This window comes from Neofelis nebulosa, chromosome 8 (assembly GCF_028018385.1).
Source record: "Neofelis nebulosa isolate mNeoNeb1 chromosome 8, mNeoNeb1.pri, whole genome shotgun sequence".
Taxonomy (NCBI): domain Eukaryota; kingdom Metazoa; phylum Chordata; class Mammalia; order Carnivora; family Felidae; genus Neofelis; species Neofelis nebulosa.
The window spans coordinates 118,717,145-118,744,580 of record NC_080789.1 but is presented as its reverse complement, the minus strand read 5'-3'; the positions used below and the strand labels follow the sequence as shown (position 1 = coordinate 118,744,580).

Sequence of the window (27,436 nt, the reverse complement as noted above, 5' to 3'; positions counted from 1 at the left end):
CTAGGTTTGTGAAAAATTCTATTGGTATTTTGATAGAGATTGAATTAAATGTGTAAATTGCTTTTGATAGTAGACATTTTAACAATATTTGTTCTTCTAATCCATGAGCATGGAATATCTTTCCATTTTTTGTGTGTTCTCCTCAGTTTCTTTCATCACTGTTTTATAATTTTCAGAGTACAAGTCTTTTACCTCTTTGTTTAGGTTTATCCCTAGGTATCTTATTAGTTTTAGTGCAGTGGTAAATGGGATTGATTTCTATTAATTTCTCTTTCTGCTGCTTCATCATTGGTGTATAGAAATGCAACAGATTTATGTACACTGATTTGTATCCTGAAACTTTACTGAATTTGTTTATCAGTTCTAGCATTTTTTTGGTGAGTCTTTCAGGTTTTGTACAGAGAGTATCCTGTCATCTGGAAGTAGTAAAAATTTTACTTCTCTTTTGCCAGTTTGGATGCCTTTTATTTCTTTTTGTTGTCTGGTTGCTGTGGCTAGGACTTGCAGTACTATGTTGAACAGCAGTGGTGAGAATGGACATCCTTGTCTTGTTCCTGAGCTTAGAGGAAAAGCTCACTTTTTCCCCATTGAGGATGATATTAGCTGTGGATTTTTTATATGTGACCATTGTTACATTAAGATATGCTCCCTCTAAACCTACTTAGTTGAGAGTTTTTATCATGAATCGATGCTGTACTTGGTCAAATGCTCTTTCTGCATCTATTGAAATGATTATATGGTTCTTATACTTGCTTTTATTGATGTGACGTATCACAGCGATTGATTTGTGAATATTGAACCACCCTTACAGCCCAGGAATAAATCCCAGTTGATCGTGGTGAATGATTTTTTTTAATGTATTGTTGGATTCAGTCTGATAGTATTTTGTTGAGGATTTTTACATCTGTGTTCATCAGAGGTAATGGACCTGTAGTTCTTTTCATTTGTGATGTCTTTATCTAGTTTGGGTATCAGGGTAATGCTGGCCTCATAGAATGAATTTGGAGGTTTTCCTTCCTTTTCTATTTTTTGGAATAGTTTAAGAAAAATAGGTATTAACTCTTCTTTAAATAATTCGCATAATACTCCTTTTTTTAATTTTTTTTAACGTTTATTTATTTTTGAGACAGAGAGAGACAGAGCATGAACAGGGGAGGGGCAGAGAGAGAGGGAGACACAGAATCTGAAACGGGCTCCAGGCTCTGAGCTGTCAGCACAGAGCCCAACACGGGGCTCGAACTCACGGACCGTGAGATCATGACCTGAGCCGAAGTCGGACGCTTAACCAACTGAGCCACCCAGGCGCCCCAGCATAATACTCCTTTTTAAAGATTTTTCTGGCAGCTCTGACTCCTCTCCCCTTCATCCTCTGGACTGCTGCACACTATTCCATACTACCAAGGCATGCATTTCTTTTCTTCCCCTTTTTTCCTTTCCCTTACCTCTCAAAGCCCCAGACCACCAGACAATCAGAAGGAACACAGGGTAAGAAATATGATAAGGGTTGGTTGGGGACACAAAGGTATTTCCTCTTTCTCCCAGCTTGAGCCCCAGTTGTGTGTAAGTAATTTCTTATTTACCCCAAAAGGAAAACTTGTTTGATAATAGTCTTTGTAATTGAATACTTGTTTATGATCACCTTTCTTGTAGGTATCTCTAAAGAAGAAGAGCCAAAAATATTGAGGCCCCCAAGACGGCCCCGGAAACCCAAAACATTAAATAACCCTGAGGACTCCACATACTATTATCTACTACATGTAAGTGGCTCACTCGTACCATCAGATGGGAGCCATTGCAGCCACTAAATCCCCTCTTGCACATGGTCCAGGCCTCTCCTACAGTCCTGTAAACCCCCTGTCCTCCAGTAGTCTTCTCTGCTGGCCTGTTAATTGAGCTGAGATGTAAATACCAACCCAGAAAGAGAAGTGCATCAGAACAGGAGCTCTGCAGAGAAGGACTTTGGGTCAAAAGGCAAGTTTTAGGGAAAGAAGAAGAAAGGAAAAGAGGAAGAAGGAGACATTTACTTGAGCACCTTTTAAATTCTAGCACTAGAGACAGGGGTGTTCATATACACTGTGACATCTAATCCTATGAATAGCCCTTAAGGTGGTGTCCCCATCTCACTGGCGGGACTACCCAGGTAGGCACTCCATAGCTATTGGGGTCTTTAGCTACACCGAAGTCTTCTGACTGTACAGCTCCTGCTCACTCCCTGTAACATGAGGCCTCACTGGTCCCACCCCTGCCAGTCTGCCCTTCCTCTCCTGTTCCTGCTCTCTACAAATGCCACCATCATCCATTGGTGACCCAGACCAAGAACATGGGAGTCATCCTGGATCTTTCACTCTCTCTCATTCCTGACATCCAATCTGTTGCTCTAAAGTACGGCTTCTACCGACCAAGGCTCACTCCTATTCATGCCCTGCCTCTGACCTCACAGGCAGCACTCTGTGTTAGACCATCATTATCCCCCACCTAGAATATTTCAGGCTTCCAAGCTCAGCTTCTTCAGCCCCTATCAGAATGTTTCTCTAAACCGTCTTGTGATTGCGCTCCTCCCTTGATGATCCCTCTAATAGCTTGGCAGTTCCTTCAGTGCAAAGTCCAGATGCTGTAGAGGACCTCCTCCTTGGACCCAGGACTACTCTTCAGCCCCCTCTCCAGGCTCCCCATGTCCACTAGCCACAGTTAACTGCTAAAACCCTGCCAGCGAGTGCCTTTCTCTCATGCCCCTCAGTCCTTTGCACCTGCTGGTCCTTCCTTCTGCAATACTTATTCACTCTTCCACTCCCACTGCCGCAGAGAGTGAGCACTGGTTCTCCATGCCCCCACTGCACCCAGAGAATGTTTCCCACCAATTGGAATTAAGTTTCCCAGCTCCTGGGCAGAAGATGGAGCTCCCACTTGCTTTCTAAGTCAAACAGTCTCCTACTCTTCTCTCTGGTGGTTTCTCCCCATTGTCTTTGGAAGGCTCCTCTCCACCTTGGTGTTGCCTAGAGTTCAATCTTGGGCTCTCTTCCCCTCTCTTTACCTTTGGACAATCTCATGACCTCAGTTACTACTGATTCCTGAGTCTATCTCTGGCTATATCTCTTTCTCTAGCTCCACACTCAAATGTCAAACTGGCTAATGTTTGTTTTACATACTCTACATGGGTGCACATAGGCATCTGTCCTGCACGTGCACGCGTGCACGCACACACACAGACACACACAGCATTATTGAGATATGTCACATGCCATACAATTCACTTATCTAAAATAGACAACTAAATGGTTGTCATTATATTCAGGGTTGTACAACCATTGCCACAATCAATTTTAGAACATCGTCATCACCCCAAAGAGAAACCCCATGCCCATTAGCAGTCATTCCCCACCCACACCCTCCAGCCACAAGTAACCACTAATCTACCTTATGTCTCTGTTAGATTTGCCTATTCTGAACGTTTCATATAAATATAAATGTGCCACACATGGTCTCTGTGAATGAATGACTGACTTTTTATAAACTAGTAATCGGAATATTATCCTGACTCCTCCCCTTTCTCATCTAGCATATCCAAGAATCTACTCTCATATCTCTTGAATTTCTGTTCTTCTCCACATCCTCAGCCCACAGCCTCCTCAGGCCAGCATTTCTAGTTGATATTTCTGCATCCCTCCTCTTACTGTTCTCTTGTTTTGCTCCCCTTCTCATTCATGCATCTTTCACATGGTAGCTAGAGTTGTGTTCTTGAAATTAACGTCTGATCATGCCACCCCTCTGATGGAAAACCTTGTAATCACTTCCTAGTGTCCTGTGATAGAGGGGCTGGGCAATATCAGGGCCTTGCTTACCTTTCCTTTACCTTCCTGTACCTCCTGATACTCATTCACCCCTCCTTACTCTCCACTACAGCCATTCCCTCCTGTTAGCCTGTACCTGTTCTTCATGTTGTCCATAGGCATTTGTCCCTGAACATGCTCCGTCCTCAGACTAAAACCCACTTCTTTTTCTATTCTCACTTTCTGGAGACAAAACGTCCCCAGTCCACATGCCTTTTTCTTCAGGAAGCCTTCCTAATACTCCCAAATCCCAAAGGAGCTTTTCCTGTGTCCTTCCTAAGTGGCCCATACTTCCCTGTCACCATGCTGTATCCCACCAAAGAGTGACTGATGTGGTTTCCATGAGGTCAAGGAGTTTGCCCTTACATTTAGCCTGCCACATAGTATGCATGCAATAAGTATTTGTGGCACAAATGAATGCAATGAAATTTGAGTAAGATACAATTAGAAGTAAATTAAGAAAGTGAAAATTCCAGATAGCTGCATTGGGCTGTTACTTGATAAAAATCTTGATTACAGATTTTTTTCTACACTGCCCTCCCCCAGAAGGAAGTAGATAGCCTGACATTTGTTTATGTAGTTAAGTAGAGAGAAGAGCAGAGAACAAGATTAGAAATTACTAGACATTCCTTATTAACCCTGAATATAAGTGGTAAATGATGCTCAGTGACCTTTATTAACTACATCTCAAATGACAATTGACCATGAGGGCTTCAACGACAGACGCCATCCTCGATATGAGAATTTATAAGAGCTCGAGATAAGGTGAAATGTCCATTGCTAACAACCACCCTTTCAGTGAGAATCATGCAACAGATTCTGAGCCTCACAAATGAGTCCCTGCCCTCAAGAAGTTTACTTCACTTTTGTACTATTCTTTTTTTAAATGAATATAAAGGGTTTGATAGATCTCAAATTACTAGTGACTGGAATTCTGTTTATAGCCACGAGTCTTGAAATCTGTGGCTTCAGTGAAAAATAAAACACGGAAAACCAGGAGATTAGTATAAATGACAGCACACCATGCGTTCCTATTTATCTGGCCCTTATCCAAATTTGGGTCATTACACATAGTGGGATCTGTAGCTGTGATAGGGCCCATGCCCTTGAACCATCAAAACACTGTCTATAACACTGTCAAAACACTGTCTTAGCTGGGCTATAGTTGCATGGAAACGGGCACCAGTGGGCAGAGTGGGCTATGGCCAGGCAAGAACACAGAAAGGGTGGTGGCGGGCAAGGGGAACATGGATGGGGTGGTGCCCACTCCTCCTGCTGCCGCAGCCTCCTGCCAGTACAGGAGCACTGAATGCAACCAAGAGGTCAAGGAGTAGTGCCGAGACCATAACCACGGAGTGCTGAAGATAGCCATCTGCGAATCCTACCAGACACCTGTAGACAAATACATTGAGTATGATCCTGTTATCATCTTGACTAATGCCATTTTATGCAAAGCCCAGACCTACAGATGAATTCTTTTCAGGACTAAAATAAACACGCCTGGGAAACTCTGCATGTTTTGTTTGCTTTGTGAAGTGTACCTGAGGTGGTGGCCGCTTCAGGATTCAGACCAGAACCGTGATCCTGACGACTTCATCATGGAGCGGGATTTCCATAGAATGTTTGCAATTGTTTCACTAGAACAAATTGCCTTTTTTATTGGCATTTTTACTTTCCTGTGGGTACAGCGACCAACTGATGACAGTGAAAAAACAAATAAACCCAACTTCATTTTCGTGTTGCTGCTGAAAGCACGATTATCATCTAGCAATGGAAAACTCTTGCTGATTGCAGCCGTCATTTGGGAACATGACCACACACTCCTGTGCCTCAGACTCATTAAAATATTTGTCCTAATATTAAATTTTCAGGCAGTTAGACTGACCCTGAATATCAAATGAAAGCTCCCCTTGGCCATCCTGAGCGGCTTACTGGTGGAAAGCACCATGGATGTGTAGGAAGTGATTGTGCCATCTATAAATCTCCAGACTTGCTGAAGACTTGTATTCTTTATTATCTGTCGCACGACCCACTGCATCCAAAATAGAGAAGACCTAAAATCCAAACCAGGCTCCTCATTTCTGTTGAACAAAATGAAGCAAAGATTTGGGTACACTTCCTGAAAAAGAAAGCAATGGTTATGGCATTGAAAACCCCTAAAACTGCTACACCTCACCCAACCACCCCCCCCCCAACCATGTAAGAAACAGCCAAACCACATACAGATACACAAGGACACAGGGAATGTTGCTGTAGGGAATGAGGTATGCAACAAGTGAAGATTTATATTTATACACAACTTCAGGTAAGCATTTGAATTGAAGAAGGAACATGAATTCATAACGTGCACATGAAAAGATCTATGTATCAAAAAAAACCCACTTTCTGTAATTTCAAATGGCATTCATGAAACTCTTTCTAAAATTATTTCTATTTCAGAAATCTAGAAATTTAGAAATAGAAATAAATTTCTATTATACTACACATGTTAAACCTTTTCTTGATGACCCAAGGCCAATGTACGGAGCAAAAACGTTTGGATTTATTTAGATTTATGAGGTAGCACCCCAGCTCTCTGCATTCTCCTGGCCCTGCTTCATTTTCTGCCTTAAATCAACACCAGCATTCTTCTGACAGTTGATGGTCTTAATCTCTTATATCTAGCAGATGTTGCTATCCTTGTGTCCAAAATCAGGATGAGCTGAGCCTAAGAAGCGTGCCCGGAGGACCTGGGCCAAGCACACACGCCCTGTTGTTTCTGCCCACGGTGCCTGCTCCAGCGCACAGAGCTGTGCAGCCATCACAAAAAGTGACTCGGGGCCAACAGTTCCCTCACAAAATGAGTAACTAAACACAGTCCCATCAAAGGTCCTTCTGGTTTTGCTCTTTTCTCCGGGACCTTTCCGAAACTGATAGGTAGGTAGTAGGGGTAGGTAATTGGGCCGCTCCAGTGTGGGGTTTTTTTCCTTCTATGTTTTGGCTACTTTCTTCGTCCTTGTGAGTCCCCCTAAGTAAATAAAGTGTTAGTGTTTTTCCAAAGGGAATGCAAGATTGTATCCACCAGAAAGTAGCAGATACGAATTTTATTTTACTCTATTTCTTCTTTTTTTATTTTTTATTTTTTAATTTTATTTAAGTCCAAGTTAGTTAACATACAGTGTAATAATGATTTCAGGAGTAGAATTCAGTGATTCATCACTTACATACAATACCCAGTGCTCATCCCAGCAAGTTCCCTCCTTAATGCCCATCACTCATTTAGCCCAGCCCCTACCCACCTCCCCTCCACCAACCCTCAATTTGTTCTCTATATTTAAGTCTCTTATGATTTGCTTCCTTCCCTCTTTTTATCTTACTTTCCTTCATTTCTCCTTTGTCCCTCTGTTTTCTCAAATTCCACATATGAGTGAAATCATATATTTATTTTTCTCTGACTTGTTTCGCTTAGCATAATACACTCTAGTTCCATCCATGTTGCAAATGGCAAGATTTCATTCTTTTTGATCACCGAGTGATATACCGATGTGAATTTTAAAGTTCTGTCATAAATGTATTTCTCTGCGTCAGGTGGGGGGGAGGGGCTGTCGTGTAGCTAACTGAGAAACAGGTTCTTCAGAGTCCAGTGGGCAAAGACCTCTGACTTCCAAAGTCCTCCTCAAGAAATACCCTCCCCAGAATATCTTCTCCTTGTACCATCTTTATCTCCTTCTCTCTCTCTCTCTCTCTCTCTCTCTCTCTCTCTCTCTTCTTCAGTTCTATAAGAAACTGACAGGATATTTACTTCTCTATTTTCATTTCAAATTTAAAGTCAGTGATTTATAATTTCAAAGCTACAATTGAGGGGTGCCTGGGTGGTTCAGTCGTTAAGCGTCTGACTCTTGGTTTCAGCTCATGGTTTCATGGGCTCGAGCCCTACATCGGGCTCTACACTGACAGTATGGAGCCTGCTTGGGATTCTCTCTCTCTCCCTGTCTCTCGGCCCCTCCCCTGCTCGCACTGTCTCTGTCTCTCTCGAAATAAGTAAATAAAAATAAATTTAAAAAAAACTATAATTGAAAACATTGTTTGTCTTAGCAATAAACGCCACTAATATAAAGTCCCAGGTGGTAAAATTACTATTCAGTCCTCTCCCTTGAGGGTACAGTTTTGTGCCTCCCTTTTGGCACCAGCTGCCAGGACACTGAGACAAATGTAAGGCCCCATCCTAACACACTCTTGACCTCTTTGTTCCTCATTTACAACTTCTACTTTATCACCTTGGTTGTGTAATTGCTTCCATGATAAACCACCTTAAATAATTTTGGGGGAAATATATTAATGAATTATATTTCATTGGAATATTCTAGCACAGGCAAGAGTGAAATAAAGCAGAAGACCGGACTGTATTTCCTCTTCTAAGAATTCCTGTAACTGGGAACCAAATTATATACACCATTTCCCAGAGGGAAATGCTGGTCCAGAATAAAAAATGGTCCTTACCAGCTTGCGAATTCAAGGGCAGAACATTATTTGATTTGTGGTGGTATAAAGGGAACCTCTGTCACTCAACATAGTGCCAATCATTTAAGCATAACTTTGGATTATAGAAAATTGTTACTGAGAACAAGAGACATTTTTTTTTTCAGATAACAGATCAAGGAGGAAGAACCTCTGTCATATTAAAACAACAACAACCACAACAAATACTACCTGGGTTCCAGGGATCATTGACTAGACTGCTAGGGTCCATTGTATCTATGGTGGTAATATAATTATTTGTATGCACCTCCCAGCCCAAGGCATTGGATCAGGAATGTAATAGGAAATGGGAAGGAGGGCATGAATGTAATTGATGTCCTGCCCCTTAACATGGTTACTTCTTGAATGGTCCACTCCCAGACTTGATGCATTTAAGCATTCCTTCTACCTCATCCACCCACTAAAATACCAACCAATAAGAATAAGTGAAACATGAACTGTTTGATTTATCCAACATTTTAGTGTATTACAAATGCTAAATCATGAGAAAAGATGAATGTGCCTAAAAAATACTGGAGAAAACCCTCAATATTTACAAACCATTATCAGCTGCCATTTTTATTATCTTGCCATTTTTATTATGGTGCCAGCCAACTTGATATCTGCATGAGGGTTTCCACACTTACAGTATCTTCAGCTTGTTCAAGGTGAGTGTCCTGTTTGTTCTCTCAGCCTAAAAGACATATATGCTCTTGCAACATGTAATAGGTGAGCTCAAATATCTTGAGGCAGCTGACAGTGAAACGCATTACTAGTGTTACAATATAAAAGATGATATTGCTTTGTATGTAAGGTACCATTTTGTTAGTGTTCAGATTGAAGTATTGATTAAAAGGTATCTAATTAAATCTAGACCTACATATTCTAATTTCTGCCTTGATACATAAATTCTCAACCGTGAAAACATTTTGCAAATGAACATACATATCCTCTAGTCTGTTACTTTCATACCGTAAATGGGCTCTTAGTAAGTCACACTTCCATTCTTTTGTGGACTATTGCACCTGCCTTCACTGTCCGCCCACCTGCTTTGCCAGCAGACAAAGATGACGTATAAGCAAGATGTCAAAGCCACCTAATCAGCTTGCCTAAATCACAGCGCATTTGTGATGGAGAGATGGGTTTTCCAGGAATTCTGACATAATTTTTCCCATTTATAGGTAGATGGACCTTAGGTAATCTTGTGTATACTGGTCACTGTGTGCTAAGCTCTTTTCGGCATGGAACGCAAAGATTATTTGCGATCTGGTAAAAACATAATCACAAATACATAATTAATAAAATTTGAGTGAATTACATTTCATTAGATTTTTAAAACATTGTGTCCATTTGCTTATTTCCAAATTGGCTTTATAAGAACAAATGTATTTATATATTAATATAGTAATTATATCGGTTACATTACATTAATCATAATATACTGATTTTTAACTTTTTTCTGTTCCTTTTAGAAGTCAATCCAAGAAGAAAAACGAAGACCAAGGAAAGATAGGTAATTATTACTTCTAGATTTCAGTGCCATCTTATCAAACCAAAATATAAATCCATGTGTTCAAATTATGACTGAAAATCATCTATTTTTTTTAAAAAATCACCTATTCATATGTGTAGATTTGGAAAGTAGCATGCTCTCATACATTTATATGATGAATATGTGGTTTATATATAATTTAGAAGATCTCACCTATTGGAAATATGTTGAGCTAGCACAGTATGAGGCATACATTAAGAACTCAAATAGTTTGTGAATGAACTGTACTGTCCCAATTCAGAATTTGCTTTTCTTGGTCCATTTCTTGGTTTTGATCAGGAAATTGGAACACACCCATGTCCGTGAACTTTCTTTCCCCAAACCCCTTTTCTTTCTGTTCTTCAACACATGCTAAATCTCATTCCTTGTAATGTTTATGGATTTGTCAGGAAATAAGGTTTGTGTCACCTGCAGCTGTGACAACTTAGATTCACACTAGTCCCCATTTCCTATAACATTTCAGCCCACCAATACTTTCCTAATTTAACATTATAACACTATTTCAATTAACTGACTTCCAGAGTGTGCTAATAACAACTGAGGCTTCTTCTACTAAGATGAGTGGACACTGAACTCCTGACTTATGTATCGGTGGCATTCTGAAAGCTCATTTGTAAATTGGTATCTGTGACTTGAAAAACACTTTTCCCCAGAAACACTGTAACACTTGGTAGTTTTCTAGACCTATATCTGTTTACCTCATATGAAGTCCCATCAGACCACAGGTACTGAGCATCACAGAACTAATGTGAGTAAATCCAGGAATTAAAATGGTCACGGACACACCTCTGTGTGTATGTCATGTGTAGGAATTAAAATTTGGCCCAGAAATTAACCCACTAAAGGCCAATGGTAAGGAAAGGACAGAAGGTTACCTGTGAAGGAAGTAAGGTAAGGTCATGAAACATTGTGTACATCCATGTACTTAACTGATGCCTGAGAAAATTGGAAAATGCTATGTGTTGGTACATAAAGGTAAGGTTTTCTCAGAGTGGCCCAAGGGCCAGTTATGAACCCTCTCCTAGACTGGCCAAACGAACTTTGTAATCACTCCTGTCTAGTAACTACTAATTTTGTACCAAGTTGAATGAGATTAAACCAGGAAAATGCTCTCTTAAAGGTGAGAGATGAGGGGTTTTTTTTTTCTTTTTTAATTTATGGTATATACTGTCTTTGTGCATTTCAAGACTTCTCTTGTTTCTTTTGACATGAATTGTTACTCCTAAATTATACTAAATAAAATAAAAGAAGAGAACAATATCCTATAAGTTTGAGTAGAAAAGTAGACTGAAGCTATGATGTGTTTATGTGTTCATTTACAGTCAGGGGAAATTATTAGATTTGGAAGATTTCTATTATAAGGAATTTTTGCCTAGTCGTTCTGGACCAAAGGAACATAACCCTAGCTTAAGAGAACGAAGACAAGAGAGAGAACACCAGCATCGATGTTTTAATGCTGATGAAAGGTAATACGCTACCTACTAAGGTACAGCATGTTCCCTGTTTTACTCACAGTTCCATTTATAAAGCACTGCCATTCTGTCTTTGGACTATAACAAAATATTCTCACTGAATGTTGCCTCTTAAGATTGATATGTTTAAAAAAAGATTGATATGTTATCTTAAAGTAAACTCATAAGGATTATGGTCAGGTATTCAGACAACCCGGTTTTATACCTGTTTTCTTGGTGTCACTGTTAGTAGCACTCCCTTTTACTTTATTTTATTTTATTAATTTTTGAGAGAGAGGGAGAGAGAGAACATAAGCAGTGGAGGGGCAGAGGGAGAGGGAGAGAGAGAATCTTAAGCAGGCGCCACACCCAACATGGAGCCCAGCGTGGGGCTCAATCTCATCATGACCTGAAGCAAAATCAAGAGTCAGACGCTCAACCGGCTGAGCCACCCAGGTGCCCCAATGGCAGCCCCCTTTTAAAAGTACCTCACTTTGGGAGCCCCTGGGTGGCTCAGTCAGTTGAGCAGCTGGCTATTGATTTCAGCTTAGGTCAATGATCTCACGGTTCATGGGACCAAGCCCCATAATAGGCTCTGTGCTAACAACAGGGAGTCTGCTTGGGATTCTCTCTCTCCCTCTCTCTCTCTGCCTCTCCTCGTTCTCTCTTACTCTCTCTCTCTCTCTCTCTCTCAAAATAAATAAACATTTAAAAAAGTAAATAAAAAATAAAAGTGCCTCACTTCGGATGATAAATTACATGGCCATACTAATTACAAGCAACAAGCAACAAGTCAAAATCTGTGTTTAAGTTCTAACCAATGGAATTTTAAACACTTACTGGTTTCTCAGTTATGCTGTATCTGTTCTCAGAATCCGCAATGTCAGACCAAAAAGTATCCGGAAGAAAGATTCACATAGAAGTATATATTTTGGATTTGATTTCTCAGTTTGCCATTAACTTTGCTTGACATTAAGTATCTCAAACCATTTTTGCTCACTTACTACTTTGCAAATGTTTTCCCCCGAAAAAATTCTTTGTGAAGTTTTGAAAGTGAAGGCACATAGTAAAATGCAAACATTGTATGTGAGAGAGAAACCAGAATAAGGACAGGCAACGAAAAGCTGTTTTGCCAAAATCCTGAACAAACGTCCTGTCAGCCCAGGGCACTCAGACCCCTCACCATCTCTTTTGCAGTGCGACCTGGTGCTTTAGAGTCAGAGAGTCTTACATTTGGATCCTGATTCTGCCACTTGGTAGACGAGTGACCTTGCTCACATTACCAGACCTCTCTAAGCTTGTTTCCACATCTGGGAAAGGATTACTAAAAATTGCCTCACCACGTTGTCATAGAGGTTAAGTGAAATTATGTATGTGAAGCACTCAACAGGGGAGAGGCTCCGGAGATGGTGGCCTTTTTCATCTTTATTTGCTTTTCCAGAATCTTCTTGATTTCTGACCCTTGTCTCCAAACAAAATGTCTTTCTTCCATCTTGAGATCAAGAACTGTAACATATTGCCAGAACTTAGAGATGCTCTAGTCTAATCACGGGGTCCTACATAGGAGACTACGGAGTGCCCAGCAAGATTAAATGACTTGCCCCAGGTTCCACACTGAGTCAGTGAATTAAAACCCAAGGTTTGTCACTGACTTACCTGCTTCCCATTTTAACAACCCAGCCTGTCTCCTCTCTAGTATATTCTCCCCCTTCCCCCAACCACAGACACACATCTGCTGGAAAAATATCACATCCCTGAGTTTCTGCTGGTGTTCCAGCGGTGCCTGTGGATGTGAAGTTAGAATTCACCAGAATGAGGATGCCACAAGCCAGTGTTGGCTGAATGCTTCCTCCGGGCTGGCCATTGTGCCGGGCACTGACTTCATCCTTATGGCAACCTTGTGAGGCAGTCACTCTCATTGCCCCGTTATATAGATGACAAGGCTAAGTCTCAAAAGTTTAATGACTGCAAAGTCACCTAGATAAAAAGTGAGGGGGCCAGAATTTGAACACAGGCCTTTTTGAGTTGAAAGTCCATGCTTTTCACCACTACCCTGTATTGCCTCCCCGTGCAAAGCCCTGTGCCGGGTGCTCGAGGAAGAGGTGGACACAGTGTGCATGTGATGTAATCTCTGTCACCAAAGAGCTTGACTCTAGAGAGAAAGTAAAGATCTAACAAAGATAAACAAGGTAACCTTGTGTATACACACACACACACACACACACATGCACGTACGTACACACATACACACACCATCAGTTTTTCCTCATTAGCCTGCCTTGTCTACATAGCACCTGCCACCACCTGGCATATTAAGGTTGTCTATAGCCCTCTCCCACACTAGATTAAACTCCATGGAAATGGGGGCTTTTGTTCACCTTTAGCCTACACTAATGGCTAATACTTAGTAGGTGCCACATAAGTAAATGAATGCACCTATGTGGCTGCATAGGGAGCACCCTTCTTCTCCAGGCAAGTTGTAGAGTCTAGAGGTAAAGTGGGTGGGGTTTCCCAACTCTACCTTCGGGAAAGGTGGCCCAGCAGCCTCACTGAGAGAGCTGACAGGACCCACAGCTAACTGGTTGATCAGATTTGGAAGGAGTGTTGGAGAGAAACATTTGAGTGGTTTTAAGATGAGAAATGATGGTTGTCTATTTAGGCACTTTGAATCTTCCTGTTTGAATAAAATGGGTTAAAAATTAAGGTACTAAAATATTTATTTATTGGTTGTGAGTTACTTCAAACCAAAGGAAGCTCGCCTGTCTCAACTGCACCTTCTGACACCTTACTTAGCTGTCATCCAAACACAGTCACCCTCCCCCCCCCCACCCCCCACCCCCGCCTGCTTGGGGAAAATTGAAAATCTGCTGAGAAAATTATGCAGCTGCGTTTGGCCTTTCTCCTGATGTTTTGAATGTGCCCTTCTTAAATGCCTGTAGTTGGGGGGAGTGGGAGGAATAGAACCGCCTAACGGGATGGGCGGGGCTGCGCTGCGCTCTGGCGCCGCTGACTTTCGGGCCCTGGGTCTCACTGCAGGTTCTGGGCGGAGGAGAACCAGGGGCTGGAGGAAAATGGGCCCGCAACCAATCCCTACGACTACAGGAGGCTCCTGCGCAAGACCTCCCAGCGGCAGCGCCTCGTGCAGCAGGTGTAGCCCGGCTCGGGGAGGCCACCGCGGTGGGAATGTGCGCGAGACTGCGGGGTTGCAGGAGCCAAAGCCCGGGCGCTGGCACGACCAGGCGCTGATGCCCCGGCCCTGACCATGGCAGGGGCTGTCCGCTGCGCTCGCCTCTCGAGTGTCAGGGCCAGCCTCACCGAAGGAGGAGGAGAAGTGAGAGCCTTGATGCCGCGTCTCGGCACTCCGGCACCCTGCACTCCCACCAGCCCGCCAGCTGGGGCATCCCTATCCCTGGCCCCCAATGTATCTCTTTGTTCACTCATTTGAGACTCCTGTGGACCCAACTGCGCCTGAGCTCTCGCCGATCCCTCCTCTCTCATTTTGGAAGACTTCAAAGATTTCTTTTTCCTTGGAAACCGCTCTCCCAGGCCTGCGGGACACTGGAGGGGCGAGTAAAACAAAGCCCGGTGGGAGAAGAGGCGAGGGGGGAGGGGGGAAGCTTTGAAGATGAACTCCTTCTTAAACTCGCGCTTTCCCTTCCCTTGGTTATTGAGGTTATTAAATAAAGGAACTGCCTTGGAAAGTCCGTGGCTTTCGGGGCTGGTACGCCATATTCCCCTTTAGGGCTAGACTCCTGCTGTCCAGCTGTGCGGGTGCAGGTGCCCAGGCAAGGAAGTGACCGTGCCTTCTGTCTCCTCCAGCGAACAATCATCGCCTCCAGACATCCCAAACAAACATACTAAGTTAAAACCTGAGTCTTGCGGCGCAAACGTGACCTCCAGACAAATCCCCAAACCCCACACACACACTGCGCGCGCGCGCACACACACACACCTTTGGTCCCACCGCTGAGCTAACTGTTGGGCTTTTTAGGTTCTTCTAGTCTGAAGATTTGGGGCGATCTCGGCGCCAAATTTTGGCGTATGTAAGAGGGATGGGCAATGGGTAGGCAGAGAGGTTTTTCTCAGTTGATTGCGTCTTATTTTAGAACCTGGGTTGAGCCCTTCTATGGAACTGACACCCTCCGTTGTCAACGGGGTCTGAAGAGCGCGCGGAAGGATGACGAAGTGATTTCACGGACGACTGAACTAGGAGGAGGGTTCTGGCTGGGATAGGGCTTGTTCCTTTTGCTGGTGTCCCTCGCGTGCGGGGCCCGAAGCCAGAAGACTGGATTGAGTGAGGACGGGTGGACGTTCGTTAGCCGCTTGCTCATCAGAAGTATTCTCCAACCCAAAATGTTGACGCCGAAAGGTCCCCCAGAGATGCTCCTACAACCTCTTCATTTTACCGAGGAGACCCCCGAGAGGTGAAACCTCCCACAGTGGCCGGATCGAGCTCAGAGTTCAAGGGCGCTGTAGGCCCTGCACCTTCCCCGGGTTCTCCTTGCGGCCTCCGCTGGGGCTCAGCCCAGCAGACCGACGGCTGGGTTGTGACTTGCTGCAGGCTGGGCCTAGCTCAGGCACCGGTGAAACCAGCGCCGCGGGGCACTGTATACGGCCGAGGGGGAGAGAGGGATTGTGGACCCCGAGGTGAATCGAGTCCCTCCGCCGCAACCTACCCATCCACCTACCACCTACCACCACAAAGCCCTTGGGGGGCAAAGCTGAGCTCCGCGTCGCTACCAGGCCCCTTCTTAAAGCTTTTGAAGTGGCCTGTGTAGACCAGAGCCCTGGCAGTCCGGCCCTTCGGTTCTGGATTGGGAGGCAGTAGGCTCCCTCCCTAAACTCCCCACCCACTTTTTAAGTGAGATTAAAGGAATGGGAAACGCTTAGTGAAAGGTTTCAGTGTTTTTATTTCTCCTTTCCTTTTGTGTTTCTTTGTTTTCTCTTTTTCTTTCTCCCTTTTTTTACATCTCCTTTTCTTTCTTTCTTTCTTTTTTTTTTTTTTTCCTTTTTTTCTTTTTTTCTTTCTGTCCTTCGACATTTAGGCACTGGGAAGACACAAGGGAAAAATTGTACCAGACATTCTTCACTGGTAGGCCTGCAATGCGATCTCTGGGTAAACCACGGACAAGAAATAGGTCAACCGAGGAAACCTGCCCGGGAGGGTATCCTCTGGAGCCTGGGTTTATCCCCCCACCCCCACCCCAACCCATCCCCTATTTGAGGAAGAGGCTGCGAAAGCTTTTCCCCTGAACGCTGGCTGCCTCCCCTTCCCATTCGGTGGCTGCCTCCTTTGTGAACTAATGACTGTAATTATTACCTCCCCGAGCTCTTTTGTTATCTCCAACGCCAAACCCAAGAGTGGGGGGAGTGGGCTCCTTTGCGAAATGAAAGTCTTTATGAAGCAAATTGCCGTCTAGGGAGGGACCACGTTAAGGAAAGACAAATCAGATCCCTGAGTGCATTTGAAGTAGGGTGCGTTAAATAAAAAAATGTAAATACCACCATTAGATTCAAAGTACTCCAGAGCTGCGGGATTTAATTGAGTTTAAACAGCAGGATTTTAAGTCTCGTTAAAAAAAAAAAAAAAGTTAAATCCAGGTGTTGTGGTTTCTACCCGCCTTGTATTTTTTTTTTTAATTTTTTTTTCAACGTTTTTTATTTATTTTTTTTTGGGACAGAGAGAGACAGAGCATGAACGGGGGAGGGGCAGAGAGAGAGGGAGACACAGAATCGGAAACAGGCTCCAGGCTCCGAGCCATCAGCCCAGAGCCTGACGCGGGGCTCGAACTCACGGACCGCGAGATCGTGACCTGGCTGAAGTCGGACGCTTAACCGACTGCGCCACCCAGGCGCCCCAACTACCCGCCTTGTATTTTAATCCGTTTCTTCCTTGAAGATTTGTGTTTTGAACGCTTGTTTTAAAGAATCTTTATGTTTTCGACCACTTATCCATAGCAGAATAGTTCTGCAACCCCAGTCTGGTGGGTTGAAGCAAAACATTAGCAGGATTTGGTGTGGATTTAAACAAAGAACTAGTCTCTCCGACTCGCATCTGCGCTGCTGGAGCGAGAGCTGCGGAGCTTCCCTGCCCGTGCGCATACGGCCGAACCAGGAAGGCTTTACACCCTGGCGTTGTTACCTGGGTCCACTGAAGCCAAGGGTGCCGGACGGAGGGGCCAGACTGAGGCCTGGGTTCACGCCCACCAAGCACTGGCAGCCCGATTCAGGCTTCTCAACACCTAGGGCTTTGCGCCAAGCCTACCGCAGGACCTGGCCAGCGCCCTTCCCAGACACCGCTCCGAGGCCGCGATGTAGATCCTACTACTCCTCCCGGCTCGAGCACGTGAGAAGACAAAGCTTCATGGAAATAATTTACCAGGCCCCCGCGTGTCCGGGGACCAGGATTTGGGCTTGTATGCAGCCACCTTGGGCCCCACGACGCCCTTAAGTGAGGGTCGAGGGGAGGGAGCCAAGACTGCGGATGAGTCTCTGCTTCGGCAGCAGCTTTAATAACTTGACTCAGGAAGTCAGAGAAATAAGGGCTTATGAACAGAGTGGAAATGAATAACGCTCGCCCAAGGGAATGCACGCGGCAGAAGGCGGGATGCAACCCTTCCCCACCAGGGTCTTCCTCGCACTCTCTCTGAGAGCCCAGGAGCCCTCAAGGTGTACTTGACTCTGACCTCCGCTATCAAGGGAAAGCAACGCAAACTCAACGCGGCCCAAACTCTCAGGACGCCTTCCCTTTGTTTAACAGCTTTTAGAGAAAGGATATTGTAAGAGAGGAGAGATTCTGACTTTCTAGGGAAAGAAGAAAGCCCTTCTCACCAGGCCTCAGAAAGAGTGAATCTCGCCCTCCCCCCACCTCCAATTGCCCGGTATCATTTAGATTTTCGGAGGTGGGATGGACAGATCATTGATTTGAGACCCGCTGACTCGAGGGCCCAGCAGGCGATGCCTTCTTTCCGCCTGGGATTTGGAAAGCTCAGATTGCCTAGTTGGAAACTCTATGCAGGTCTCCCACGCACATATCGATTCTGGTCACACGAAAGCAGCAAAACCTTCCACGCCTCCGCAGGCCAAGGTCACCAAACGACCCGATCCCATCCCCCATCAGCCGTCAATGCTGACGACGCTAGTTGCTCTCCCTCGTTCCCCTCCAAGAAGTTTCCATTCCTTTTATTATTTTTTCCCCAACCCGAGGTCCTCGGTGATAGGCTCCTGCATGGATTTTAATTGCCTCAATCAGCAGTCTTTCTCCCATCAGTCAGTCAGATCCTGGACGGTGGGCCCGGCGACTGCGCTCTCCGAAGCACAGGAATGACGCGCTCCGGACCGCCGCGCGGCTCAGTAGGAAGGCGTCAGTCTAGCCTAAGGAGCCGAAATGGGCCCTTCAGTACGTAGGCGCCCTTCCCCCACCGTCCCCTCCCCAAGCTCACGAACCGCTCGTGATTCCAGCCCAGCCGCCGAGGCTCTCGAGGTCACAGCGACCTCAGCACCGTCTTGCAGGAAGGCGGCGCGGAAATCGTGCCTCCTTCCCGGCAGCAGGAGCCAGACCTCAAACAATACGCCAATCGATGCTTCTATGAGACTCATCGGGCCACCCTCTCCGCCTCGCTGAAGCCAGCGCGCAGGCAGCAGCGTTAGCACTCTGGACAGCGCACCCGGGCCCGCGGGGACTGCCCGCCTGCCCCCCGCCTCGCGCTCCCCAGGGGCTCGCCCGCACGCCTCCCACCCACACGCTCTGACTCCAGTGCGTTCGCACTGTCTGCCTCGCATCCTCCCTCTCCCATTTTTTTCTCTCCGCCGCCCCCTCATCCATACGGGTTGGACTCCTTCTCCTTCAAATGCAGTCGGGTGCTCGGCGCTTTCCCATACCCTGGCTGCGCGGACCCTTTGGTCTCCTGCCCTATTCAACCTCAGCTTTCAGAGAGTTGCCACGTCTCTAAACCCTAATCCCCCCCCTCCCGCCCCCCACACACACACACGCACACACACGCACGTTTCCTGTCCCAGTGTGACACCCACCCTCTGCCGCACGGCTGCGCGGGTCCCCGCGCGGTGCCCTCCTCCCGCCACACTCACGCACGCACGCGCGCTCAGGGCCGAGCCGAGGGCAGCTTGCTGACAGTTCGCACTCGGAGGCGACTTGCTCCAGTCTCACGGCGCTGATGGCAACTCCAGGCTCAGGCTTTTGGTCCTTCGGGTCTGAAGATGGCTCCGGGGATCCCGAGAACCCCGGCACAGGTAGGGATACCGGGGCCTGCAGCAGGCGAGCTTTGCGGGTGGACTGGGGTTTGCGGGGCTAGGGAAGACGGGAGCGGTTTTTCCACCTGCAACAGGAAACTTGGGACACTTCACCCTGCTCTCGGTGTAGATCCCTGATGGCCCAAGAGACCAAAACCCCACGGGCCCTTATCCCTTGGAAAGACACCCAAAGAATCACAAGCCCTTTTCAATGAAGTCTGGGAGAGCTCCCCAAACACAGACCCGTCCCCTCGACACCGAATTCCGTGGGCCTGGGGCACTGCCACCATCTTGGTGTCTGGACCCTGTAGAGGGATAGAGTGGCTGTGGGAAAAGGAAAAATAAATGGAAAAGAGAGAATTCTTGGTCTGGAAGGAGAGCCAACGGACAGCTTCGGTATCTAGGAAAACTCGCCGGACCAAGGCAGGAAAGGGGAGTTTGGCCGAACCTATTGGCACCTGGAAGGCAAGTGTAAAAGGGCTGAAGTATGGGCTTCTCTTGGAAACAAATTAGCGAACCTAAGGTCGGGCTGGGCCGGGCCACCAGGCCCCCGCACCCATCCTGCACCCGCCCTTTGTGCGGAGCCCCAGGCAGCCCCTTTCCGGACCCCGGGCTTATTGCCGTTGTTCCCACAGAACGAAATTTCACACGTCCGTCTGCTGTTGTCTTTCTGACTCGCTGTCCTCCTGCCTGTCTTTCCTTGCAGCGAGAGCCTGGTGTCAGGTGGCCCAGAAGTTCACGGGCGGCATCGGAAACAAGCTGTGCGGTGAGTGCAAGTGCCGGGGGAGGGAATCGGACAAGGCCAGTCCCGCGGGGGCAATGTCACCTTCTCACCTCCGCATCCCCAACAGCGGAGTGGAGGTTTCCTGGCTGGGAGTGGGCAGGGGCGATGCAGCCGGGCCAGGCGGGCGGCTGACCAACGCGCTCCCTGTCCTTGCCTAGCCCTGCTCTACGGGGATTCAGAGAAGCCGGCAGAGAGTGGAGGGAGCCAGCCCGCGCGGGCCACCTCCCGGAAGGCCACCTGTGCCTGTAACCAGAAGCCTTGCAGCTGCCCCAAAGCGGATGTCAACTATGCGTTTCTACACGCAACAGGTAAAGGCGCCTCGCGGGGCCCCCGAATACCACGGCCCCTGGCTCGGTCCCACCCACCGCAGCCAGAAGGGACTCAGTGCCAGGGGCCTGACCCGAGGCGTGGAGAGGCAGGGAAGGGGCGGACTTCGCAAGAATCTTCAGCTGAAAGCGAGATACGACGGGCCTGAACCCAGACCCGGCCTCTACGTGGCGCTGGGCGCGGGCGTTAGGAGGGGATTCTAGAGCCGCGGCGTTCATGCTCCAGTGCTGCCTTCGGGTCTGCGGCTGGCAGAGGCCCCCTCGAGCGCTGGACCTCGAGGTCGGCTTCTTGGTGCGACTGAAACCGATAGGACTTGGTTTCCCGTTCGGAATTGCTGAGACTTTCTAGGTCTTTAGATCGAAAGAGTAATTCGTAGCTGCAGTTTCACAGGGGAACTATTCTATTCAGGTGAGACCTGCGTAGGTTTTAGTTCCTTGCGTTTACCCACCCAGTCACCTAAACATGAGCGCGCGCGCGCGCGCACACACACACACACACACACACACAGACTTAGGAAATACCGAGCTAACGTAATAGGCCAGAGACCTTAACATTGCATGCTCCACTTTGTCTGAGTTGCCCAAAGGCATTCCTCAAACATTTCTGATGTGACGTATTTCCATAACCACTTAAGATGATTTATTCAGATACAACATTTAGGACAAACCCCTCTGCAATAGATGAATGGAGGCACACTCCTTTTTAAAAAAAGAAAGCAAATACGTCATGGATTGAAATACAAGGAATAATTTGGGGTGTGGGAGAAATCGCAATTTCTCTTATTCCTTTATCGTTGAAAAATACCTCCCTTTTAAAGAAAATGCTCTGCGTTTCCTGAAGATTTTTTTTTTTTTAACACAAAATCTCTCAAGCCAAAGAGAAATTGCCGAATCAAGATCTTGCCTGGACATTTTCACGATAAAATTAAAATGTGACATTTTGATTCCATTCTTTAGACCTGCTGCCAGCCTGTGATGGAGAAAGGCCCACTTTGGCGTTTCTGCAAGATGTAATGGGCATTTTGCTTCAGTATGTGGTGAAAAGTTTCGACAGATCAACCAAAGTGATTGATTTCCATTACCCTAATGAGCTCCTGCAAGAGTATAACTGGGAATTGGCAGACCAACCACAAAATTTGGAGGAAATTTTGATGCATTGCCAAACGACTCTAAAATATGCAATAAAAACAGGTATTGTCCAATCAAAAATAATAAAGCTCTTTTTTCTTTTACAATTTTTATTTTTATATAAACATTTTTCTGTTTGATGGTGTTACTGGTATTTTCAAATTTGCAAAGTTATTTTCATCACTAAAAAAAGTCATTATTAGAACGATATAAAACAAAGAAAGGTACCCTTTACTATTAATGTTAATGCTTCTGAAGTTGATAACGTCAGAAACATTATAAATGTATTAAGTATAAATCATCAGATTTTACATTGCACGTATTGGGCCACGGAGATTAACCACTGATGTAGAAGCAACCATTTGTCAGCAGAGGCCAGTAGAAGTGACTCAAAATGGAGAAAGAAAGGGAATATGGAAATGGAAGCTCAAAAGGCATGATCCAAACAAAAGCCCAAATACTAGAGGAGTGCTAGTAATTTCCATGGCATAGGAATGGTCAGGCATTGGACAAACCATCCCATATAATCACTGAAACAGAGGGATAATATTTTGGCATTGTCTCAAATGTCCAGGACTTCATATTTGAACCTCAGGATTTCTCTATTTTTAAAGAAATGTACACAAAAGAAAACACAATACAAACTAGCATAACAATTCAGCCATGTTATATAAGGATGTGTGCTTCTCAGCCATTCCGTATATAAAAAAAGAAAGTGGGTGGGGGAGGGGAATCAGATATCCTTATTTTAAAATGTATTTTGTATTTATTGCTTTTTCACAGTATTCTTCACACTTTATCCATTTTGTAGTCCCAGGTGTAATGTTTATCTGGGCACGTTCTAAGCTTTCATTTTGTCTACACAAAGTCGCTAGTCATCTCTCCCAATCGTGATTACCCCTTCTCTTCCTGCATTGTCTCTAATCATGCTGATGCATGATGGCACTACACTTCATTAAAGCAATAAAAATAAGTACGAATGACTTTCAGGAGGGGAAGAATACCTTGTGGATCTAAATTGATATGTAACCTTAAAAAGCTCTGCTAGCAAATAAAAATGTCACATGACTATTAATTACCACAGGAACTTGATCTTTTTATGTTGCAAATTTTTTGGTTAATTAATTATTGGTATTACTCTAATCAACAACAAACATTTTAAGAGTGTTTGCTGTGTGGCTTTAAGCTACTGTTTTTGTTTTTGTTTTCGCATTCGGTATACCAACTGAGAGGGAAAGTATGCAGAGAAGAAGCCTTGGGAAATCGATTTACCGTATTATTAGTATCTACTTTTGTGAGGCTATAGACTTGGAACCAGATACTAGGGAAAGGAATTTAACCTGGTGATTTCTATCACACTCGGTCTGTGGGATATGAATTTTGAAGGCTTATTAGGTCTCATTCTCAGTTATGTTCACAGAGAATCCACAGAATGTGTATATACTAGGCATTAAAAATGTTCCTCTTCCCAGCTTTTTATGGATCTGCAGGTGCAAATATGAATAGTGCTTTTAATTCATTTTTGTTTGACCTATTCCCTAACCTAATATTTAAATATCTTAATAGTAGGCTGCTCCCTATTATTTTTATTGCTACCAAACCAAAACGTACCTATAAAAATGTTTTACATCTTCATCCTTAAAAGCTGGTGATGTCTGAAAAGCAATTTAAAGAGTTAAGACCATGAGAATTGCAAATCAGTGAAAGTCATCATTCGGTCAATGTTTCAGTTAGTGTCAGGAGAAGATGGACCAATTCAATATTTAGATTTTGCCATAATGCTTTTGAAACTGTTGGTCAAGTGGAGATCTAATGCATTTAAAGTTCAGAGGAAAATATGATGAAGTTGAATTTCTAAGCATCAATATCAATAATTATTTATAGCAGATGTAGTCTTCCGGTCTTCCCATTTCACTCCCAAATAGAATTTCAAAGAATGAACACTGGTCACCTCCTCTTTTTTTGACTTGCAAATTTACAGGTTTTTATGCTATACCTGGTATTTGACAGCTAGTAATATTTAGGGTCTGTAAAATAGTTACCATCCCTATAACTGTTAGGCATTTTAGTGTACCTCAGGAGATGCTTTTATAAAATATGTTATCCCCTGCTTTCTACTGAGAGTCCTTAATCTAATTTCCACCTGGCCTCCAAGCATGGAGAGGCATGAGAGCCAGTGGGGAAATACTTTCAAATGAAGTCTTCATGTGTTTTTAAAATTACCCCTGTAGGAACTGTTGGAACAGAAAACTGAAAACTGCAGAGAATAATAGAATTCTGGAATAATTAAGATTTTCAGGGGTCATTGGACTTTGTGGTGGTGGTGGTGGTTGGGGAGTGCAAGGGTTAATGTTGTCTTGAGTCTTTCTACGGAACCATCAGACAAAGAAATTGAAGCATCAATAAATGAGGCCGTCCTTGGGTGTGCGCTGCAGGTACCAGGAGAGCAGTTTGGACCGACTTTGGGGCCCTCCCCATCTGATTGTGGACGAGAGGGTTTGAGCTGCCTGGGGCCGGTGGCTCCCATAGCCTGCACATCCTTCCCAGCTGGAGCATTCCAGAGGCGCCAGCAGCTCTAATCTCACATTCCCCCCTCACTGCCTCCCTGGCTGCGACTGCGTGTGGCCACCGATTCCGGGCCCGGTGGGGGTGGTGGCAGCCGCGGAAGGCATGCACAGGGACAGCTGGCAGCCTCCCAGGCGGTACTTTTACACCCTTTCTTTCCAAAAGCCCTGCCTGGATTGCCTAGCAGCCTTCAGGGGTCACAGGAAGAGAGCAAATAGAATATTTCTGTAGCATACTTCTGCAGAAATCAAGAGAACACGTTGTTCTAACCTGGCAAACTATCTCCTTCCATATTTTCACATCACTATCAATGAATGAAAATTTTGAGGAGGAGAGATTCAGGTGAAATGGGAGACCAAGGTCAAAAAAATATAGGAGAAGAGAGTCAAGCTTGAAACATCAAACTTGTTTCACGGTTTTCCAAAGGCAGTCATTAGGATGAATTGACCTTTTGATATCCTGGGAACCCACATGCACCTTGAAATTTCTCTCCATTTTATGCGGAGGTTTTCATGCCAAAGTTTCTAGAGAGTTAAACAGTGTGTGATAATGGACACCAGATTCATCCAGAAAATGCATATGAATTGAGAGAGTAGATTAACGGATTGATTTGCTAATCGTTATTATTTTCCTCACTTTAAAGAAATGGCTCAGGGAAAGAGAAAATGAAGGGGCATCCGGAGGGGAGAAGCGGCTGTGACTTCAGCTGTGAGCTTTAATGAAATGGGGAGTCAATGAGGCAGAGACAGGAGAGGGTTGTTCCAGACAGCGCCCGGCGGCAGCAAAGGGGCTTTCTCACTTTCTGCGGATGCATCAACTGACAGGGTCAGCTGCAGAGGGCCTGGTAAGGAGCGAAAAGGTAGAAGGGCACCGTGCCACAGGGAGGCAAAACAATGCTGGAGAATGAGCGAGAGCCACACAAATCCCAGTCTCTTTGAAATGTGCCCTTTCCCAGCCCCTATCTTTTCTCAGTGTCTAATTGTCTAGCCACATGCCCGCGGCTGATAAGGGAGCACTCCAGTACTAGAGATAAGCTCTGTGTTGACTTTTGTCCCTGCTTTCCTCATTGCCTTCCTTTATCTTGTTTTGCCCATACTGGCTGGAGAGACTGCCATCCCCAGGCTTCAGACAGATGTCCAATAAGTGGCGGATGCCTTTTTATCAGATGCTATTTCCATAATTGATAATCTTCCAAAATGTGGGCTGCCAAACAAATCGCAGATTTAGAGATAGGCTTTTATGGGGCAAGACAAGGAATGGAATTCTGACGAGGTATTTACCACCACATTTTAAATAATGGCCTCAGGAGTATTCGGATGTCAACTCCTGTAGAGAGTTTTAGAGAAATCTAGAAGTTAATTAGATAAGCCTTGCTAATGGACTCATCCGTCCATTGAATATATCTTTACGTATCTTGTTGACAACACGGTGATGCTGACTGTATTCAGCTTTATTTTAAATCACAACTATGAAGAAGTTCTGTTGTTTATAATCAAATATTTGGACAGAAAAGAATTGACAAGAATTAGATTTGTCCATGCCATCTTTAGGCAATCATCACCTTTTGAATCCAGGGCAAATCATTCAACAGTGTCCTATTTTCTCATTTTTGCCTTGTCTTTTGTAATCATCAGCCATTTGTCACGGATATTATTATGAATGTTGGCATGCCTGGCGGATGTCATGGTATGACTGATTCCCAGAACAACTTCAACAACAAAAAAAGGATTTTCAGCAGCATGCGTGCAAACAAGAATAGCTTTGGATTGTACTAGCATTTTAGTTTGCAAATACACTGAAGGGATGCTAGGAGGTAAACTAGCATCCACATGGCAAACCACATTTGTTATTTTTTTATAGGATAATATTCAGAGGAAGATTTTTAGAGTGTGTTTTAAGAAACACCATAACCCAAAATAGTCTGTCTCGTTACATGAAATGCTCCTTTGGGGTGTGTGTGTGTGTGTGTGTGTGTGTGTGTGTGCGCGCGCGCGCGCGCACGTGCACGCACACACACATGTTGGGTTTCTGAATACAGTATTCCTATTACTGAAGGATCTTTCAAGGTTCTTTAGCTAGAGAAATCATGTGTTTGAGAGGCATTTATTTTCACTTGGTGCAGTCCTGATTCTGGTACTCTGTTTTCTTCAGGGCATCCCAGGTACTTCAATCAACTTTCCACGGGACTAGATATGGTTGGATTAGCAGCAGACTGGCTGACATCAACAGCAAACACTAATATGTGAGTAGTTAATGTGTTTTGCTTAATCCAAGATAATTATTAGCGAGATTTCATAGTCTTTATTCAGCCTCTCCTGTGAAAATCTTTTTTTATCGATTAGCTCCTAAAATAGGGATATCAACTTCAGAAGTATAGGGGTGTTCAATCTAACTGAAGTCCTGATACATCTTTCATGCAATCAAAGCTATACAACATTTTTCAAACACAAAAGGCACTTTTTTTGGCATTTGGGATTTATAATTATATATAATATGAAAGAGAAATGGGACCAGATGCTGTTTTTTTAAATAGAATTACTCTGCAATGTTTTTTGTTTATTCATTTGATAAGTGACCCTTAGGCATTAAGCCAATAATTGAAGCTCCTAACGTTAGGAATATAGGAAAATGAGCAGCCCTTTAGAAGATGTAATTTTCTGTCTGCTTAATTCTATAATCAAAACTTGGGTGAATGTAGGGCTTGAAAAAGGAAATACAGTAGTTCTATACGTGTTGTGACGATGAATTATTTCTTTGAGTTGCATGCATAAAATGTGACCATTACTACATTTCAGGTTCACCTATGAAATTGCTCCAGTATTTGTGCTCTTGGAATATGTCACGCTGAAAAAAATGAGAGAAATCATTGGCTGGCCTGGGGGCTCCGGCGATGGGATATTTTCTCCTGGTATGTGATATTTCAACCTTTCTTTGTGGTTTTTCTTCTGATATGCAATGCCTCATTATGAACCTAGGAACAATTAAATACCTAGTCTGTGTTTCTGCTTAGGTTAAATGAGTTATGTTGATCAAAAGAATGAGTGTGACTATACATG

The 27,436-nt window shown here is 44.7% G+C and overlaps 2 protein-coding genes and 1 pseudogene across 6 annotated transcripts in view; all 3 read left to right on the top strand.

The window, feature by feature from the left end:
* The window catches only part of MYO3A (myosin IIIA), a 254,494-nt gene extending 238,278 nt beyond the window's left edge, over positions 1-16,216 (top strand). For 3 of the 5 annotated variants that reach the window (XM_058681668.1, XM_058681665.1, XM_058681662.1), the window contains 4 exons: positions 1,651-1,757; positions 9,797-9,837; positions 11,199-11,342; positions 14,364-16,216. In XM_058681668.1, coding sequence (XP_058537651.1) covers positions 1,651-1,757; positions 9,797-9,837; positions 11,199-11,342; positions 14,364-14,481 — 410 coding nt within the window. In that variant the 3' untranslated portion in view covers positions 14,482-16,216. Of the gene's footprint in view, positions 1-1,650; positions 1,758-9,796; positions 9,838-11,198; positions 11,343-14,363 lie in introns of those variants that run through there. The other 2 variants (XM_058681663.1, XM_058681664.1) reach the window with 2 other exon arrangements.
* LOC131483722 (protein ARV1-like) lies at positions 4,997-9,788 on the top strand (annotated as a pseudogene).
* Positions 16,217-18,588: 2,372 nt separating the features above from the next.
* The window catches only part of GAD2 (glutamate decarboxylase 2), an 82,490-nt gene continuing 73,642 nt past the window's right edge, over positions 18,589-27,436 (top strand). Inside the window, exons 1-6 of the mRNA XM_058681671.1 lie at positions 18,589-19,577; positions 20,284-20,343; positions 20,520-20,669; positions 21,645-21,878; positions 26,532-26,622; positions 27,176-27,288. Coding sequence (XP_058537654.1) covers positions 19,502-19,577; positions 20,284-20,343; positions 20,520-20,669; positions 21,645-21,878; positions 26,532-26,622; positions 27,176-27,288 — 724 coding nt within the window. The 5' untranslated portion in view covers positions 18,589-19,501. The remainder of the gene's footprint in view (positions 19,578-20,283; positions 20,344-20,519; positions 20,670-21,644; positions 21,879-26,531; positions 26,623-27,175; positions 27,289-27,436) is intronic.